Here is a 21,528-nt window from a genome sequence, read left to right on the forward strand (position 1 = left end):
TTAAAGGATGGCTATATAACAATATTGAGCTTGGTTTTAATTGACATTATTCTGTATTTTGTGGTAATAGTCATGGGTGGCTTCGAGAAACTTAGACTAAAGCCATCCGTACAGAGCCAAACACTATGCTTAGGTTTAATACGCACTTATATCGGGGAAAGGGAAAACATTTCATTTCACATCTTGCATGAATAATTTCCATTTGATGATATAATTCACAAAACCCACTTCCCACAAATAAGATCAGACATAAATTAACAAATTTGTCTATTTTACAACATCTCAAATGCTAAAGAAACATGCTTTGACCCAACTACTTTGATTTGGGATATATGCTTTTGATTCCTGGCATTTATGGTTACACCAAGCACAGTGAAACAACACTTTTACATGCATTCATCACACAGATTGATGCTAAAGCCTTAAGCCAGAAAATTGGAACTCAGGAGCCCATGCATGATCCCAGTTCTGATTCTAAGTGCAATTAATAGCATTTGGTTAATACTGTAATGGCCAAAGGAGTTATTAAGTGTTACAAATCCAGGTATGCATTGCACATAACCACTAAAGCAGACTTCACTGGCATGATCATTACCATAATCATTAGAATATTTGTAGGTATTATATATTCCCATGGCACTTATAAACTTTTGTAATAAATAGTGGTGTGATCATCACTAGACAGCAGGAAAAAACTGCTGCCAGTTGAAGAATTTCCTCCAGATAACTCTACTTACCACATGACTACACTGCTGACATAATTTCTCTTTTCTAAGATGAGACAAACCAGTTTATCAATGAGACCTGATTACTATAATTTGAGCACATGCCACAATGGCACATAATCAGAAAGTCATCTCATTACTTCAAATTGAGGAACTAATCTAAAAAGTTAGATAGCTAATGAAGACCTAAGAATCTGAGCATCAGAAGCAGGAGCACGTATCGATGCCTGTATATATACATATACAATAACAAGTAGATATACATAAAGCTGGGGGTGTCCAGTGTAGCCCAGGAAAATGGCAGCATGATAGAACAGGCCAAGCATTTATCTTATCATAAGAAATGATAATTTATATCACTCATACCATTTTTCCCTCTGATTGACTTGAAGCGACCGTCACAGGTCTAGAGGTCTGGAAAGGGGAGTTCTGAAGTATTTGGGACAAAAATGGCAATATAATGGGTAAGGAGTTGTAATAATTTAATAACCCAAATCTCACCTCCCATCCTAATTTTAGCTTTAGGGTCCAAGTATATGCCCATGTATAAAGGTTATAAGAGCCAATTAGCCATTAGGGCAATTACCAAACAACATATCAAACTAGTGTTCAATTATTTAAAAGAGCATGCTCTTGTAAAACAACTGGTCTACAGTACATAAAATTGCTCAAAATTCAACCTCCACAACCACCATAATCAAATTTAACAATATGAATTCCCCCAATAGATTATGACATAATGGTATGTATGATAATTAAGACCCAATTCTAAATCCTACCAAGAGAAGTTTTAAAGGTGTATTACCTTTGGTGGTTTAAAAGTTAAATGTACTAGAATATTAATTGTAAATTATAGGTTTAAGACAACAATGAAGATATAATTTATGATCATTTAAAAATGAATGTACACGTAGCTGCAAGGTCATCAAGACAAAAACAAGGTACTTCAAACTTTCAAATTTGCTCTGCATCTGTCTACAAGGTCAATGAATTTCTATGAATTGATTGTAAACAGTGAGTTCATTTCAGATGAATTTCATAAGAGGATGTTATTTGGTGTGGTTGCATCAGGACCAGAAACGCTGTCTGTCATATATTCCACCTCACTCCTCTCTGAGTGGTCCACTGGCTTCTAGTTCAGACCACAGTGGAAAGGGCTGGTGCTTCAGTCAGCAAGATAGGGGAGGGGATTTAGTCTCCCTTTATTTCCATTCAGAACCCAGAAAGATTCAAGAAGGACTAAAGATGGAGAATATGTGGCAAAAGATGTCAAATCGGCAGAAAGAAATAAAACAGTGGAAGTGAACCAGAATGCTAAATGAGAAAACATTCACAGCAGAACCCAAAAAGAAAAAGTATAAGAAAAGAAAACATGGAATAACAGCAACCAACTTTAAATAAAAAAAGAAGCATAGCGGGACTAAAGAATTAAGCTCTTAAAATAAAAGAGATAAATTATTAGACAAGACTATGAAGTTTGAGGGCTTTTCCTGTTTTAGATATCAGAAAATTCAAATCTCTCTGGATGTTTTAAAACACACAATGGTCAGATTATAAAATTAAAAAACCTTTTACTCAATGGGAAAGATGATGGTAGTAGTGTTGGTAATTGGTTTGTAGTTTTGAAACGTAGACAATGAAATAAAAGCTGGGCTCAAACTAAATGGCATTTAAGTAGTGTCTTTGACTCAAATAATAAAATTCATTAAATCATATCTATCTCAATTTCAGCAGTCTAATTAATTCTGGGCATTTTTTTTCTGCCTGCTACTGAGAACATAGAAATAATTAGCCTACACGAATGAATGAGACCAAGACATTTACTCTGTTTCTATTCACTCTTGCACTGCTTGCTTCCAGAATTGAACAGATAAAATAATTTCACTGAGTGTAGAAAAATTAATTGATATATGGGGTCATATTTATAGCAACATCTCTCTCCTCACCATCTAATAAAGGGGTACCAAGTAATTTCTTTAGAGGAATAACATGGAATATATCTGAGAGTTTGTTCTACTTGAGTATTGCAATTATCCAAAAAGGGAATAGAAATAGGCTTATGTAACATCTAGATAATTCATGTGGACCATTATTACAGAGGATTTATATATAATCATATGTAACCATATAACTAACTACTAATGCATATGTGATATGCAATTATTAATATTTCTTCTTAAAACATGGGGCTTGTGGTTTTTAATGTCTACAAAATATACATGTTAATGATTTTAAAAATAATCTATGTTCTTAAAAGTCAAACAGGTAAACAGGCAAATTTTACAGAGACTTTTGGTTAGCGTAGTTAGCCGATCTGTGTAATTCAGGACTCACCATAAACCCTGAATTATTCAGATGAACTGCCTTCACTGACCAAGCTGAATAAATTATTATTTGATTAGCTTCAGATGATTAAAAGAACAGGTTCAGGCAGGGTCTCCTTACAATAGCTACATTTCCTGTGCCTTGGCAGATAAATGTTTTCAAGTAAGTTGAATTATAAGGTGATCAGGCACTTTTTAAAGATGGGCAGAATAATTTTGTCAACCTTGTCTTCTACTTTCTATTTCTATGTATGATTATTCAGGAAAAATCCATCTCCAATCTATCATTTTGGAATACAGCAATTCTTACTTGAAACCTATTTTCAAAACGGAAATAGGTTTTTTTGAATGGCTTACAAAACAAAATAAGAAGCTTACTTACAGTGAATTCCCCGGTGACTGCATCAAACCCCACATGAATCGTATGTTCAAAGTCTGAAGGAAGAGAGATCTCTGGGCGTTCTTTCTCTTTCTTCTTATTGGCTAAAGACAAAATGTTAACATGTATTTATTTGACGTATAGTTTTGGCTTCCATAAGCTGTATAAGTAGGCTCATCAAAACAATTATAGAGAGACAGCTGGCTGGTTTGAATCTTAAATTTGAAATTTAAGATTCAGAATTTTCAGGAACATATAAGCTGTGTATCTTAACCTCGGTTAAGATATCATTGTTTATGGCAAGCTTACTTCAGTAATTGATATTATCCTTGCAGGACAGTGACTTGAGACCTCTCAGTTGTTAGTCCAAGTTCCTCTGCAGGCTTGTACACCATAGCAGCCATTTATACTTCATCAGCTATCATCTTCACTTGTTCAGAGGGTCAAATGGGACAGTTTCCCCTCACTTTTATTCCACTGAAGTAACTCCTGTGAACTTTGTCTTGTTCTTGCTTTTCCTCATTGCTGATTGTCTATCATTACAGGACATGAGTAACAATGTGTCTCTTCATTTCCTTGCCAGTATCATCTGGATTTCTTCCTCATACAATAACCATTATCTGTTTGAGTGTCATTGTGTTTGATGGTTTACGTTTCATAGTGCAGTCTTTGTCCTGCGATTTTTCTCTATACAAAGTTTTTTCTCCTAAGCTAACTCCACTCTCAGACACAAACCTACATCTGGCAATTTCCTAATCTGGTTGACAGAGGTGGATCAAGCTATTATATTACCAAATACTTTACACACTTTAAGAACAAGCCTTTTATTATAAGAAAAGAACAAAATAAAATTATAAATACATAATTCATAATTTATCAATGCTCTGAAGGACTTTGGAAGTGTTTCTATTGGATGCAGAAGCCTGTTGAAGTAGCTTCATTTATGTTATAGAATCCAGCTTTTGATAGAGTCTATAGGTTAAGTACCACTTGACAAATCTGAAGAAATCTATAGGACATCTACCCATTAAAATGCAGTAAAACTATACACACAATATTGCATTTACTTTCAGAAGTTCATAATCCCCCTCAATTTGGTTGAAGAGCCTCTTATTTTATGCCTCCACATCTTTATATCAACCCTTCACTTCTTTGCCATTACATAAATTCTTCCCTCTTCTCTACCAACTACACATTTACAGCATACTCTCTTAGATATAAATACTGCACATAAGCAAATCTCTGTATAGACTTTGCGCAACAGTGTCTCTCTAGAAGGTTGTTTGATAGCTAATCTTTTGCCTTCTGTTGAGGCCAAGTGCAAAAAAAAAAAAAAAAAAAAAAACGAGAAATGCAAACTTGCTTCTCTGGTTTCCGATCTCAGGGAAATAATAGTGCTAACCACCTAGAACAGAGGAGGAGCATGGCCTTAGACTCCTGTTTGGGGAGAAATGGAACAAAAACAAGCTTTATACTATCCATCTCCGATAGATTATTGAGAGAAATTATTCTAAAATATACAAAAAATAGGAAATACGAAACATCGTGGCATTTATAGAATGATGTATTCGAGTCTTTAAAAGGGCTTTATACATTTATGCTTTCTCTTTGGTCCTTTTTTACTTGCTTAGTTGTTTCTGTCCTATTATGATTTGCTTGTTTTAGATTTGTTGTATTTTATTTCATTGTTATTTCTTATAAACTTGTTTGTGTTCTAAAAGAGACAGAAATGGATGATTCTAGATTGGGGGTGGGTAGGAAGAAAGTGGGAGAAGGAGGAGGAGGAGAAATCATGACCATAATATATTGCATGAAAAAAATATATTTTCAATAAAAGACAAAATTAAAATAAAAAGAAGCTATATATTTAAATCATAATGTTCCCATGTAACTACTAAAGTAACCTTACATTGGCCCAGATATCAAAACCAACAATTTTGGAGTCATCCTCAATTTTCACTTTATTTCTACATTATTGGCCTGGCTTCTGAAATTGTCTTGACTATATCTCCTTTTATTTTCAGAAGTCACTATCCCTCTCCAAGGCATCAGTATTTCCCTCCTAGCCCACTGCCTCCAGTGTTTTCCCCTCTGACTTATTTCTATGTTCTGTGGTCAGGTCCTATTCTTGCCTTTTATATCAATTAAATGTTCCTCTCACTACTTATGTGTTAAAATGCATGCTCCTGAACATGATATCTAATGGCATACATGACCTGGTCACTGTTACCTCTCCAGCTTGCTTCTATTGTTGCCATGGAACTCACTATCCGCATTAATTTAATGCTTCCTAAACAGATGTGTTTTCTCTTGCCTCCAAGCTTTGATTTATGCTAACACTATGGCTTGGAACATTGAATTTCTTACTTTCTTCTGCCAGTTCTGTGTGGATTATTCTTGTTTGGTTGCTACTCTTTTTATTTTATTTTCATTTGCAGTGGTGGTGATCAAACTCAGAGCCTCATAAAATGTGGGCATTAGTACTTTACCAGAACTTATTCTTGAAGATTCTTTCTTGGGTTTCCTCCACCATGGCAAACTTTATACTATTCACCCTCTGTAAAGTTCAATGTTCATTGCTTCACATTTTCTCAAAACCTCATATATTTTAAGCTTAGCACTTATCAGTACTAAATTATTATATATTTTACCTATCTATCTCTTTAGCTAAAATTCAAAACATTTTATGACAAACTTTATCTTAACTCTTACATTCTCTAGCAATTGTCTTGTGCCTGAATGTTCAATAACCATCCTTTAAGAAAGTCTCATTTAAACTATAGACTCAGCTTTACACAGCTGGCGAAAGTCAGAACTAGATATTTGAAGCTAATTCTCAACAAATCCATGAAGCTAAGCTTATAGTAGCCAAATAACTGATGTTTTGGTGGCATTTTCAAGAAAAAAAGACAGTTTTTGCTCTAACGTTCAGCAAATATTTAGTGAGTGACTAAATAATCAATAATTTAGGGCTTATGTAACTGATTTTTATTTTTCTTCATTTCTTAGGAATTCTAAAATGAGTTTATTCCCCCTAAAAATTTTTGGAACCTTGGTCGTGTGTACTAAAACTCATTCTAACCTGGCTGTTAATTTACATTCAACCTGATTAGCTCAAGGTTGGTATTTGCAGAGAACATAAAACCAAGTGAGCATCAGTTTCTAAATGCGGCCTTCATATTCTTCTAGAAAATAGAACAAATTCATAGATTACTGGCTGGACCACAAATTTAAATGCCATTTGGTTTGGGACCTTCTAAATATGAATAAATTTTCCTTGTTACCTTAGGGCTAGTTAAATCATCCAAAATCTCACATTTTACAATCTATCTTGATTTTATCACCAGATAGAGAAACAAAAACCCCTCAAGTAATCTACCATCCCTTTTATACCTGATCCTAATATTCTGTATTCTCTCTAGAGCTAAAACTTTTATCATTAAGTGAAAAACCTCTCTTCTACATTAAACCTATTCATTAAATGCTCTCATCATTCCTTGCAGGTTCTCAAGTTTCTCTGTAAATCACTATTATGTGGGGGACCTATATTAAAAGTGAGATGTATTAGCCCTACCCTAGATTTGCAGATTGCTAACTATTTGATGATAGTGAGTGCTTCCTCAGATATCCCAGTGGGAGCTGTTTATTCTTCTATATCCCAATTCCTTTCTACCTGCCAGTATGGGAAGCTATAGCATATTCCAATTTATTCCAAGCAATTTATTCAAAATTGTTTATTTGAGGTCAGTACTTCTGCACTTGCCTACAAATTACTCTCCTTTCAAGGTGATTTCCACTTTCTCCTTCCTATTCAGGCTTCCAGACTTCCTTTCTAATAGCTACACTGACATAATTCTGAAACCAAAGATGTAAGTGGGCAACTTCTTCATGTCCTTGCCTTAGGGGGATTCTTGACCTTCCTCAGAACTCATCAGTGTTATCTCCATTTCATTTTTTTTCCAATCTGCTCCCTACATCATCTTTGAAAGAAATGGATCTCAATCAGGCTTCACCTGAATATCATGGAAAACTATATAAAAATTCAATGTCTGGTGTCTACTTAGAACTGACTGTCAGGCTTTCTATAGCTAATACCTGGACAGATGGTTTGACCAACACCAGAGACAATGAGTAGCTAGGGTAGAGTACCCCAAGTACTCCACATGTTTCTTTATCCATAATGACCTGTTCTCTGAAGTATTTAGTCCTGTTTCCTCATGCTCTAAGCCAAGCCACCCATTCTACTAACCTTCTAATTCCCAAGACCAAACTCCAATGTCATTTCTACACTAATGTCAATAAAACCTCTCTGGCTCTCTCTATTTTAAAGCAATTTTAACACCTCCCTGGCCTACATTCTATGGCGTGTCACGTAAATGCCTTCTCCTCTACAATCTTGGGAACTCTCACTCCGTGAATTCCTCTAACAATTGTCTGGCAAAGTGCTGAAGGTCATAATGCAACCCTAAAATCCTTCCCATGCTATACTAAAGCTGTTGAGGACTATTAGCTGGAGGGATTACATGGCAATGTGGATTCTTTTATTATTAAGGTCACACACACTACTTAGGACACTAATAATTCTTGGAAGATTCTTTTTTTTCTTCCTTTTTAGTATTTATCTCTGTGTTGGAACTTCCATTTAGGCTCAAAAGACATGTTGAAATCTCTCCATTCAAAAAAAAATATCCTTCAGCCTCTTCATATCCATATTTCACTGATGTAATCACTCACCACTTCCTCATGTGGGTTAAACTTCTACAAAAGTCAATTTATACTTTATCTCTCACTTCCCCAACAACTGCAATATGTCCCCAAAGACACATTAATCTTTTACTTTCCCAAGTGCCACTTTTCAGCCCTTAAACCTCTCAACTGTCTTCTCAGTAAGAACCAACATCGTTGATCAAAGGCCTCTTGAAAGTTCTCTACATAGCTCCTTCCTAGAATCCACTTCTATATTTCTCATCGTTCCTTTTCAGACTTATTTATTAAGAGTCATTTCCTGCTGGCTGATTAGATCACAGTCACTAGAAGCTGACACCTTGATGTCAAAGACATATATTAGGTCACTTGCCCTCATCAACACACAGTCCCTTGAGTCATCTCTTCAACGCACCTCTATTATTTCAATATCTACAGTATCCACATGCTATATAGATGCTCTCAGCTTTGCCTCAGCACAATTGCAACCCCAGTTTAGATAACTTTTCATTAGTCATTTCTGGTTGTTTGAATCCCAGGCTCCTTATGGCAAATATTCCTGAAGGAACATGAAACTACATTTCCTTGGTTTCCTACCCCACTCTCTCAAGTTCCTCTTCTTGTAACCTGATTTATTTTCCATTTTTATTAATTTTTCTTTCTAAATACTGCATCTGTATTTCCTATCCTTTTTATAATAATACTGGCCCCTAAGTCAGTCATTGCTAATATACATTGTTCCTCCATAGCTTTATAATCCCAACCCTCCCTCCTCTATTCTTCATATTAGCCAGTCTGAATTTCCTGTAGTTATAACCATGAAAGGTCAAGAAGAAATGCTTCATGCCTACTGCCTTTGCTAAGGTGCTCTTGGTGCTAGAAACGCCACTGACTCCTTACATGGCTAGTTATACTCTACATATACGTTCTATACTTTCTGTTTAAAGGCTCATCTCAGTTTGGTGGTCCATCTCATTCAGGAAGACTTCCCTGACTTCTTTTCCCTTCTGTCTTCTGTTGGTGGCTGGTCCCGACAGTCTTCAACATATTTCCCTTCAGCACCTGCTTCTGCTTTTACTTACCGTAGTAAATTCAACTCATGGACTAATTTCCCTTTTCCTGAGCAATCAGTTTCTTGAAGGCAGAGATTGGAATTTAGATCTTCTTTGCCCCAGAACAGTACAAAACTCAATGTTTTCATAACAAATCAAAAAATAATCAAAATCATGAATGGACAGATGAAATGACCCTATGGAGGGAGCCACGATTATCTACCAAATAGGCCAAGGAATTGAAAATTACATTTTAGAGTTATTTTTGTAATTGAATTCGCTGATAGGGTCAGTGATGTTTCCATTGTAGAGACTGACTCTATATTCATTCAGACACATCTCTAGTGAGATGTCACTTCAGAGTCAAAGATAATATTAATGTGGTTAGGAAGAATTCAAGGTACAGAGAAACAACCAATCTCTTTCATGTGAAATCCCCCAACAATTCTGTCTAATTTCTGTAATTTGTTTTAGAAAGCTGTCACATGAGTCTCACTTGCTTTAGGAGGTCCAATTGCTATCTTCCCCTAAAACTCCAAAGAGTTATGCTTTTCTTTCTCTTTAGCTGTCATAACATTACTTCCAGAATTACTTTCTAGAGTACTTTCTAGCTCCTTGAAAATCGACCATGCTGGTAAACCAAAGGAAGGCAGAACGCGGAGAAAACTTCTCTCCATAAATTTACCCTACAAGTACACACACACACAAATCATGTTAAAACCAATGGAAAGTCTGCAACCTGTTCCAGTATACGTGGCATAATTTAAAAGGCAACACTTAAAGCTGCCTTAATGCAGAAAGACCAAAACAAAATATTAAGCATATTTTAAAATACAGAAATAATCATTTCAAAGAACAGTAAACACACAGATGGGCTAGTTCTCTGAGGTAAGCATTTCATTACTCTGGCAATATGGACTAACTCTTAATTTCCTTTCATTTTCTTTCAATCAGTTAATGGTTCAGTTAGGAAGTGTGCATTAAATTAGGAATCAATGTAGTGACAGATTATGCTAGATGACTCATTAGGGACTTAAGCAATAGTCTAAACTTGCAAATTAACTGGGAGAATGATGTTAATAAAAAAAAAAGGAACAGTATGGCCAGACTAGGGAACACTAAGAAGTAAATTGGAGTAATAGAGAATAAATGTTCTGTATAAACATACATAACAGGGAAATATAGATACATATGGTGGGTAGTCTGAGTGTACTAGAGGTAGGATGCAGGAAATGAGCCACAAGCATCAGACAGATAATCTGTCAGGTACAGGAAGTAGGTGATGCAGCAGAAGCAAAAGGTCAGAAGTAAGTGCATTAAGCAAACAGATGTAAATGAGAAAACAGCAATAAAGCCATAAGGACTAGTCTTGAAAATCAAGAAGGACGGAAAGATGAAACTGGAGATAATAGGAAAGCATGTGTGGGAAAGGTCTGTGAGCAGGTGGCTGAGATAACTGAGTTTTTCTGAAGGGAAGTTAGTTAGTTCTGTGTTCTTAAGGTATCCACCAGGCGTCACTCAGACTGAGAATGAGCAGCGGGTTGCAATGGAGAAATGAAAGGACCTACCTATCACTGCATCTTTTCTTCTAAGGTGCCATTCTACTGGACATTCCTTAGGATCTCTCTCTGCTTCCCTCCTTCCGTCTCTCTCTTTGTGCACATATGTGTGTAGAACTTCCATTTAAACTGTACGTACACACATACATGTATAAATTTTGCAATTGAAAAATTACTTGAGGATAATTTCTCTCTTACGATGTTCATCACTGAGCTAGACACATAAAAAGCAAGCATAGCTCGGCGGTGGTGGTGCACGCCTTCAATCCCAGCACTTGGGAGGCAGAGGCAGGCAGATCTCTGTGAGTTCGAGACCAGCCTGGTCTACAGAGTGAGTTCCAGGAAAGGCTCCAGAGAAATCCTGTCTTGAAAAACAAGCAGTTCAGATATGCTCCAAATTCTCTTATTTCCGAACTGACACAGCAATAAATTATATTCGTTTTCAATGTAAGAATACAACTCATATCTTGCCATTTGCTCCTATGTCTCTATTTCATAGTGTTCCATGAAGGCCTTTAAGAAAACAGAGATCTAAGAAAGCAAATTATTAGGCTACTTTAATTGGAGTTCCTGTGTATTTGAACTTTTCTGGAAATGACATTCATTATCTTACTACCCCTGGCTTGGAGGCAAATCCCTCCTCATCCCTTCTGCTGTGTATTAGTGAAGCCAAATAGCTTGTGCAGTAGGAGATGCCACTTTCAGCACGAGAAGTGGGTGTGGCTAGGTCAGAGACCCATCATACTAAGAAGCCTATTTTATAGCAAATAATTCCTTCTTTTTCTTTCCAGGAAAACCACGATAGAAAGATATAAAAACTGTTATTGAAATGCTATTAGTATTCTGTGGGTGATAGCATTCACTTTTTCTACCAGGCAACCCTTAGTGAGTGGCTCATTCTTTATCTAGGTGGGAGATGCTTTTGTAATTCACGGATTATTTATAAAATGCTGCCTTAGTGGTTTGTGAGGTTTCAGATACTTTAGTGTCTAATTAACTGCCAGGGCAGTGAATTAACTACGGAATTATGGCTTTCTTATTTTATTTTTACCATCATTTTGTTCCGTCCTCTCAGTCACAGGCATGGAGCACAGTGAGCACTGTGCCATCTTTCTCAAGTGGAAAGCCTCTGAAGCCCTTTTTAGACTTGATTAAGTATACGGATCTCAGAATAGTTTTTCCTGGGGCAATAATAGCCCTACAAGTGGTGTCGAAGAAGCAGGAGATCTTTATGAAAGCAAAAGTCCCAGAAGGACTGATTTCTGCCCAGGCTCTATTTCGTAAGACACCTGCTCTATATACAAATATCCTCTTTGGAGGGGACCCACAGGAATTTCTTACCTCCTGAATTATTGACATGTAAATCTTTCCTTACATGGCAGGTCACATAATTGTTTAGTTTTCTCATTTGGGAGCCTGGAAATGTATTATTTTACCATTGAAAATATTTGAAATACTACGTGGTAAGAGCAATGGAAAATCAGGCATAAAACACTTTAATTTCAGTTCCAAAAGTGACAGTGAAGGGCTGCAAAAACAATACAAATTTAAGTTTCCACATAACTATATCTTGCTTAAACCTAGAAACTTGGGCAAACTTCACACTGATTCTGAGTAGAAAAACAAGGTTCTCATCTAGTGAAGAGATGGATTAGCTTAGGAATGAGTGCAAGAGAAGAAACAGTGGACGTTCCTTCTGTTCTATTAAGATATAGTTATCCAACATTTTAATTCTATGAGCATCAAACACTACTATTGTAATAGGAACCAGTTTGAAAGTTTTGAAAAGAACACAGTAATTATAGAAAAATGATGCTTTAAAACAAGCAAACAAACAAATAAAATCTAGTTGCTTCCTGCTAGTAAGGTGAACCAAGAGGAAGAAAAGCTTGTAAGGAAAAAAAATATTCAAGGTCACCATTGCTAATTCACCTAGGTTTCTCCTTGTCTTTCCTTTTAAAAAATCACTTTTGTACATTCCACTGGGTAAAACATATTTTCAAAACAGGTTTAATTATTTTCATTTGTTCGAGCAAGTAATCATTGAACTAAGTATTTTAGTGCTAGGTCTGTCAAGATTTAAGCAGTGCGTCAACTGTGTGGCAGTCATGCAATGCTTCTGAAATGGCTTTCTGTACAAAGTCATTTCTAGGAAAGCCTCACCTCCATCATACGAGGATTGAGAAACATGACTTTAAACATGTATGTAGCTGGGAATGTACAGTGGGCAAGGTCCGTTCTCTTGTTCTAGGAAAACTTGCTAAAGTAATTCAGAGGATCTAATTAACCTATTTGAATCTTCTTTATGCATTTTTGGGGAAAACGTTCCTTCAGTTTCCCTTTGCCTGGTCTTCAATGGCTATAAAGACAGGATGTACAAATAAAACCACAAAGTGGTACCTGGTTCTGCGAGAGTAGCTACAAGCTTAATTCATAAGCTCGATGCTTCACAGAGATGATCAGAGGAGGACAAAGAAATGACAGTCACATTTGAGGCATGTAGTCAGTCCTTTGACATTTGAAGACATTTATAACTTTCTCTGGTTTCATCTTCCAAAATCCTCAACAGTATTGATTTTTATGGAAAATAATTAAGAAGCTGCCTTTCATCTCTTCCCAAGCAATATATACTTGTTATATTCACTTCAAACGATGTGCCAGTTTCAATGAGTAGTATTTGAAAAACATAAGGCAAAGATGAGGCACTGTATTAGGGGGACACTCTTGTCAAAGTGGACCATTATGTAAGGTACAAGTCTGAGATGGGTTTAAAAAAAGGCCTCATTTGCTTTAAGAAGGAAAGAACTTTCCTAACACTTGACTATTAGCAACATTTGTATCCTCCTATACATTCTTCATTTGAATGTTTTATACAACACTTTTCCATCTTCCCCCACTTCCTACCCATCCCCTGTTCTTCCTCTTATCCTTTTCCTCTCAGATATCACTTCCTCTCTTTACTACATTGTATACATCTTCCAATACTGTATTTAATACCTGTCTTCAATGTGACTATCTATTGGTTTTAGTGGGAAACCATATTTTTGTGAGCTTTTCCTTTATTAGCCTTGAAGTGGGAACATGGGCTTTAGTAGCTAGGGAAAGTGCATCCTTGTTCCACCTTCTTTCCCTTTCAACAGGCTGTCTAGGAGTGGAGGAACAGATATGAGGCTCTTTTCATGGAACATAGTACTAACCCCAGAGGACAAGAAAGAAACTGTACCCTTCAGACTTCCCAAAGGGCAGGCCAACGATCTGTGAAGAGGACTCCCCATGGAGCTAGATGGCTATTTTTAGAGAACGGAGAGGAACGCAAACACTATTCTGGGAGTATCGGTCTCTGCCACCTGACTTTCTGATAGCAGAGCATATACCTCTCCATTAGTTGACACTCCTACATATTATTGGTGAAATAATAAACACCTCGTACTCCTGCAAGAGTACTAAGGGCCTTTAGATTCACCACACTAAGTATATTTTATTGTATATTTTATGGATATTAGTAATGTGTATTAACCAAAACATTTGATTAACAAGACCATTAAAGATAGCTGAGCATTTTCTTTTTGCACAATGCTCCCTGCTCTGTAGGGTATAGAGAAGATAGAATATTCCAGGGATTAGCATAACAATGTATTTTTCAATACAATAACAAGAACTATGTTGTGCAATATCTTCTTCACAAACATGAATATATCAAGTTAACGCCTCACTTTTCTAAAACAATCCATTTGCGAGCCTGTGAAATATACATACCAAATGATAACTTAACCCACACAACACACAAGAAAATATTAGCACATCTCTGTTGTCAGGAATATCATGTATCTATCATTTTCTGCATGACAATTAAAAAATAATTTTCCTGATATTCATATACATTTTAAAGCACATTGAAACTTCTTAATAAAAATGAATGCCACCCCTGGCTTCTGATGAGAGCAACATAGATCACTACACAGTCTCTTTGTTCCATCGCTAGGAATGCTAATGTAGTATAAGAAGTTTGTTTCTGGCTTTCATTCTTTGCTATGTAGTCCTAGACTGTGTATTTAAATTCTTTAAGCTTATACTGTTATGATTGCAAAAGAGGGCTAGAACAAAGAAAAAGTATTTTTTCCTGATATTCATATATGTTTTAATGATGCCTGAACCACAGACCTGCACCCAGTAAGTAGTAAGCAAATGAGAAATCATCTTTTATATGTCACAATTTTATTTCTATCCAACTATTTCTTCCTACATCTCCCAGCAAAGGGACCATCATATCCTATCATTCACCAGATCACCAAATCACAAATCTCTCCAGATTTCCCCACAAACAAAATACATATGAACTGTGTTCCCTAAGAACACAATCCTTCACACAGGACTACACACTCCCCAAAACGCACCTAAGCTCAAGAGCAGTACAAGACACAAAACACACGAATAGATGAAAAACAGACGTCACACAGAAAGGCAAACTCCAAGTGCACTCTCACCTGCTTTAACTCTTTAACTGATTAGATTGTGGGGAGCTAAGTCATTTTCAGAGTCCTTGGTTCTTTCATTTGCCTCATTGCTTTCTCCTTACTGGTTTATTTATAGTTATGTATTTATTAATGAATTTATTTACTCATCCATGTATTTCTTCACCACCTTACTCCAAAATGGATGCCAGCTGACACACAAGAATACATAAAATGCAACATATATATATGTTTGTGTGTATATATATATGTTTGTATATATATATATATATATATATACACACACACACACACAAAACCACATACAAAATGGATAAGGATGTAAAAAGAGGGAAATGAAGTTAAGAACATAAAATAGAGCCTGAAACACAACTGATACATACCAAGATACACACATCTCAAAAAGCCTCATTATAACTGTTACATATAAACCACACACTTTCTTTACTTTTGAAGTATTCTATAATTAACATACAAATGATAGTCATAGCAAAAGCTACGTTGAAAAGGTATAAATTCAACAACCTAGTTTCTTGGTTGTATAAGTTGTTAAATGCCATAAATATAATAATAGCTCAAAATTACCTAGCAGAAGTTAATTTATACTTGTAACACTCATGTAATTACAGTTACCTTAAGTTCTCACAAAGATTTGAAAAGGCATGGCAAACCCTATCATCCTCATTTAATAGATGATAAAAATTCAGGCTCAAAGGAGCTGCAGGACTGGACCAAAGCCACAGTCATTACTGCCAGAGCCCTCAATGAATCCAGGCCTCCAGAACACATGTTCAATGTTTTTTGTATTAATTCAAAACTGACTGTGATGTTACTCAAACAGTCACCAAGAAACGGGGACAGAGAAACAATATTCTCTGTTCACCCATGAGGGGCAGGGTCTTAGGCAAACCTGAGTTTTCAAAGTTTAATTGAGGAAATTTTGGAAATAGAAGAGAAAAACATGGACATTAGAAATAAAGTCACAACGTTTCAAATATCTCATAAATATTTTGCATGCAATAATAATAACAACGATACACTAAATAAAAGGATTAATGAGAGTTTCCATCACTTAAAATATAACAATGAAAAGCTCTACATAATTTTGTTTAGATCCCTGAGAAGATTTTTCAGGGGTGATAAGAACATACATATGACTCCAGTAAAAATGCGAGTGACAGGAAAGCAATTCACAGTGGTGAATTGCTAGTTCAAATCACGGATGCAAATGTTCTCAGAGTCATTGAAATCCCATCCTGAAGCTATAACAATATCACGAATACAAGCAGCATTATTTAATGACTATATTTCTTTGTGAAGATGACTTCTGTCATATCTTTTGGGAAGAAACCCATCCACTTCTCTATTGAGTTCAACGAAGTCATTCAAACTTTGAACGAAACTTACCAGCTACTCAATGAGAATGTTTAAGTACCACTACCTTGAATGATTTAGGACTTTTTGACAGTAACTTCTTCTCATTATAGTCTTTAAAAAAACACTCTTATAGCACTTAAATCATCCAAGCTTTCTCTGAAAGTAGCTTGTTAGATGTCTAGCAATACTAGAAATGGTAACTGATGACTTAAAAGTTTGCCTTAAGATAGCTTCTGGTGATTCTTCGTAATATAGGATTCTTCAAAATCATTCAAGTTTTGAACAGGTAATTGTTGATATGAAAAGATACCGATGTTCATCAGTTTTCCTTGGAACATCTTATTCTTGTTCTAAAACTAAATGGTTCCCCTTCCTTATAACTTTGTCTTCCAGTCTCAAAACCTCTTAATTATCTTTATTGTTTCTTCTGATAATAGCCTCTGGCACACAAAAACCTCCCTGGGGGGGGTATCCTATAAAATATCCTATCACATATTAAAGCAAACAAGTTCATATTCAAATTTAGTTACAAAAGGGTTCATCATTCACAGGTTCTTAGTGATGCAAAATTTCACCGCCTTTAGGAGGAGGTCTTGAAAGACATTCCATCCCTACCTCTTGTCAAATCTTCCGGGTTGCACTATACCATGCTTTTGGCGAACTAGCTAATGCCTTTTTCATTAAGGATACAGCATTAATAATGGTGTACCTTCAGAACACTAGTACTTTCAGAACTTTTGTGAGACTTTGAATTGTTAAATGGCATATAATTAGCACATCTTACTGAATGGCTTGACCGTACGTTGATATACAAACTGAAAGTCAAAGTGTGGTTGGTATTAAAGAACGTGTTTACCCTAGAACATGTACATATTGGCAAACGCATGTGAAGTACCAAGTGGATGCTATGAACCAACAGGACTTTTGAACTAAAGGTTTTCTTTCAAGTAGTCTTGAATTTCTCTAAGAAAGCACTGTTCAAGCCATTCCTGAATAAAAGATGAAGTCATCCAGGCCCTTCTGTTTGGATGCCAGTTCAAGAGAAATTTGGCTCAGATTGTTTTTCCCCTGAGAAGATTTGGGTATACTTTTCTGGAGAATAGCAGTGGTTTCACTATGAGGTCATTTGAAATATTGACACAAAGCAGAAATGTCAACCTCTCTGATATTGCTGAACTCCTGCTTTTCAAAAGGAAAAATAGGACTTTTCAAAGACATTAAAAGCATGTACTTTCAAGCACCAAAGATTAATGTGGAGTCATCCCTTATTCAAGCACTGGGCAAATGAAGCAGATGTAGTACAGGAATGCTTTCTTCGGCATCACTATTACAAATGAATTGCTCGCTACATAATGACACATCTTCAATTCTCACACCGCCCTTTACTCGCAGAAAAGGGTTTTCAAGATCCACTTAAGTACTGGCAAACAGGCTTTTAGAATTTCCCCTTATAAGGTCACAGAACCCTTGTGTAGAATGTATTTCATTATTTGTTTACTTCTCTTCAGTCCTTAGGTCACGGGGGAAAGCATCTCATAAACACACAAGAGGCAACACTGTCACTAACCAGCATTTCAGCTCTTATACAAATTGTAAGTTCATTTAACAATGTATAGCACCACAAATTACCACTTTTACCTTGAAGATGCAGATCAATAATGACATTTTGTTTTCAAAGACATTACCTTTCTTCTCCTTTTGGCCAATTTCAGTGATCCTATGATTACTTTACTCACGTCCTGATCAATAGTTATATCTACTGAGGTTAGGTTTCAATTTTATGGCAATTAATACAACCTTATATGCTACTTACTAAAGCTTTCAGAGAACCAAGTGTCACAAAGTAGTAGCATACACTATTTAAGCAACAAGCTGTATCATGAATGTCACATGGGTAAATGATACTATATTGTGACTTTCATGCACTTGGAACTGACTATATAGGTGACAACTGGTAGAAGAAGAAAGGAAATAAAAGACTTTTCCATCCTTCCTGTGATTCAGACAGATAACATTGGGGCGACTTGTAATTATTCCTGTACACTTAACTCCAAATCTTCAGTTATTGTAAAGATATACAGAAGCAAATCTACGTATACACTCAAATATCAAAAGTGGGACAACTTAGCATTAGGGAGGAATTGTTTTAAATTCTACCCTAAATTTTCAGAAAGCAAGTTGCTGTTTTTACACTCAATACAGTGCTCTTGTGATAGTTTCCCTTCAGTTAAGTCTATAAATCCAGTTTATGTGAAAGACAAACACAGCATGTATATTTTCTGGTATCCCATAGGAAGTCAATCAAACGTGGTCCTCTGACAAAAGGCAACCTCTGAAGATGGAGATGGAAAGGTTAAACAGGCCCTGAACAACCAACGCTCAAAAGCAACTACCCAAGGAAAAAAGCTACAAAGAAAGAATAAACTGGCCCCTTTTGAATGCCCGGCCACTGATACTTTACTTTTATCCCCTCCTCCTGGGAAGATAGAGCGAAGCCTGGCCTTCTTATTCTTCTCTTCGGGGGCCATGGGAAGTGGTTTGGTGCTGTGGTTGAGCACTGAAGAATCACGGTTGTTGCTGTTCATTCTCAGTGGGGGAGCTGGGGGTTTTTCTTCGTTCTCCAAGCTATCAGACATTTTCAGGTGCAGCTGATTTCACAGCTCCTAAAGGAAAGCAGTGGCAAACAGGAGGTAAGGGAGGTCAAGTCTAATGCAAGTGGGGTACACATGGGGAGTCTAGCTTCCCAGAAGTAGTATTGCTCTCTCATTCATTCACTCAGATTTCCTGTACATTTTAAGAGGCTTCTCTTCTGGGGAGAAGAAATATGCCTCTCCAAAGGCTAACAAGACAATTTATCCAAGTTGAGGTAACTGTGGTCATGAATAACTTTCAGTGTACGCACGCAAATGTGTAAGCTTCCTTGATTTTACCAGAGCAAAACTCTACTTTCTGTTGTTTGTGCATGATCTCTGAATGAACAATTTACTTTTTCTCTAAAAATCTTATACTGATGATCATTATGGTCAAGTGGCATAAACTTTTTAGACTTTTAAATTGATGCAGGATAAGATGTGGATTGTCAATGGCCCAGAACCACAATTTATTAGCTGTTTTAACACTAGCATGTCTTGGTGTCTACTTCTTATGTCTATGTACCTGATTTGCAAAATGATTTCTACTGTTTTTATTATTTAAAAATTGAGAAAGCTTTCTTTATACGTGACAGTTTCAGGAAAGTTGAGGTATACTGTCTTAGCAGATGATGCCCATCTTTTCCCAAGGAAGCAGCTTTAAAAGGTAGGCAGAATGTCATTATGACCAAAGGCAGAGCTCTCGTATGGAAGTATGGTGAGATGTCATAATTTTACTCTCTGTCTTATTTCATGTCCCCGAAAAGTACTTTAGTTGTAAAATCTAGTCTAGGTTTTAGGGATTTATTATTTACTATGAGTTTCATTTATTTAGGCACATATATCAAAATCCAAGCATATTCATGTTTCATCCACCTCAAAGGATGAGGTGGAAAAAGTATGACATCTTCAGGAAAATGTTTATGCTCATGTCTTCTTATTCTAATTCTGGTCCTCCCCTTATAGGAATTGACCCTCACAGGCACAAGCCAGGTCCTTCAGAATGACTTCATGGTTTGAATATCAGAAAATTCAAATGTAGCTATATATAAATTTATATAGTATCAATTATAACTAATTTAAGAATATATTAATTCTCCAAATACAACTTACCACGTGACTCTATGAAAAGGACAATTACTGTAAGTGAACATATTTGCAGCAACAACAAAGAATATCCTCATTAAATACTGAAATAAGAAATGGTCTGCCACCGCAGAGGGGATACACACTTCAATTCCGGCATTTGGGAGGCAGAGGCAAGGGAATATCTGAATTTGAGGCCAGCCTGGTCTACAGAGTGCATTCCAGAACAGCCAGAGCTGTAACAGAGAAAACCCTGCCTCAAAAATTAAAACAAAACAAACAAACAAATGTCTTTCCATAATTCCTTTTAGTTTTAGTGATTACAATATTTTTATTGTTTTTAATAAAGAGCTCTGAATTATATGAGGAGTATTTAAAGTTTTTTCTATTTTATGAAATTCTGTTTGTAGAAAAAATGAATGCAACTGAAAAGTAACAAAATAAATGAAATTAACTAGACTACAAAAGATAGATATTATGTTTTCTCTCACATGCAAAATACAGATAAAATAAATTATACTAAAGTAGAAGAGAGACTTAGGACAAGGAAGAGGACCAGAAAGAGGGATAAAGAAAAGTAAGAGAGGGGTAAATATGGTCAAAGTACAGTATGTATATGTATCAAATCCCAAAATAAAAGTATTTTATACAGTAATATGTGGCAATAAAATTTGAAAATAATTTCCCTATGTTCTAAATTCAATCAATATATACAGTCCATGAAACTTTGCTCCCTCCCTGAGAACAATGGCAATTATAGGTTGTTGGGGGAGGAGCTAGCATTTTCATCAGTGGTAAAGCCACATAGAAGTTGTGCTTGCTCTAGTAAATAATGGCGCACTCACAGTCCAGAAAGAGACTTTAGTTAAAATCAGTGAGGTACACACACAACAGAAAACATGAAATTAGGGAGACTAGAAGACTTTCATCCCAAGTTTGAGAAGAATGAGAAAGAAGAAAGTGATGAGGGGAAAAATAACTAATATTTATTGTATAAATGTGTGAAATGGTCGATTAACAAAACAGGACTGGGCATTAAGCAATAACTTTTTTTCTGCTTGATTGGCTGCCAGTTCCCAATGATCGGCCTTATCTTCATTTGCATAGCTCCGTTTCCTTTTGCTTTGCCATGCCTTGCATTATCTGAATGAATTAAGACTAATTCTGTATCTTTCGGTAATCATTATGGTGAAAGCACCTGGTAATAAATGTCTTGTTAG

The 21,528-nt window shown here is 36.0% G+C and overlaps 1 protein-coding gene across 8 annotated transcripts in view; it reads right to left on the reverse strand.

Moving 5' to 3' along the window:
• The window catches only part of Pak3 (p21 (RAC1) activated kinase 3), a 267,703-nt gene that overhangs the window by 74,172 nt on the left and 172,003 nt on the right, over positions 1–21,528 (reverse strand). For 6 of the 8 annotated variants that reach the window (XM_050127197.1, XM_050127198.1, XM_050127201.1 and 3 more), the window contains 3 exons: positions 19,054–19,255; positions 3,432–3,532; positions 1,092–1,154 (listed from right to left, as the gene is read on the reverse strand). In XM_050127197.1, the coding sequence (XP_049983154.1) occupies positions 1,092–1,154; positions 3,432–3,532; positions 19,054–19,228 (339 nt within the window). In that variant the 5' untranslated portion in view covers positions 19,229–19,255. The remainder of the gene's footprint in view (positions 1–1,091; positions 1,155–3,431; positions 3,533–19,053; positions 19,256–21,528) is intronic. The other 2 variants (XM_050127203.1, XM_050127205.1) reach the window with 1 other exon arrangement.

Source organism: Alexandromys fortis, unplaced genomic scaffold, assembly GCF_014885135.2.
Source record: "Alexandromys fortis isolate MF-2015 unplaced genomic scaffold, M_Fortis_MF-2015_v1.1 scaffold_200, whole genome shotgun sequence".
Taxonomy (NCBI): Eukaryota; Metazoa; Chordata; class Mammalia; order Rodentia; family Cricetidae; genus Alexandromys; species Alexandromys fortis.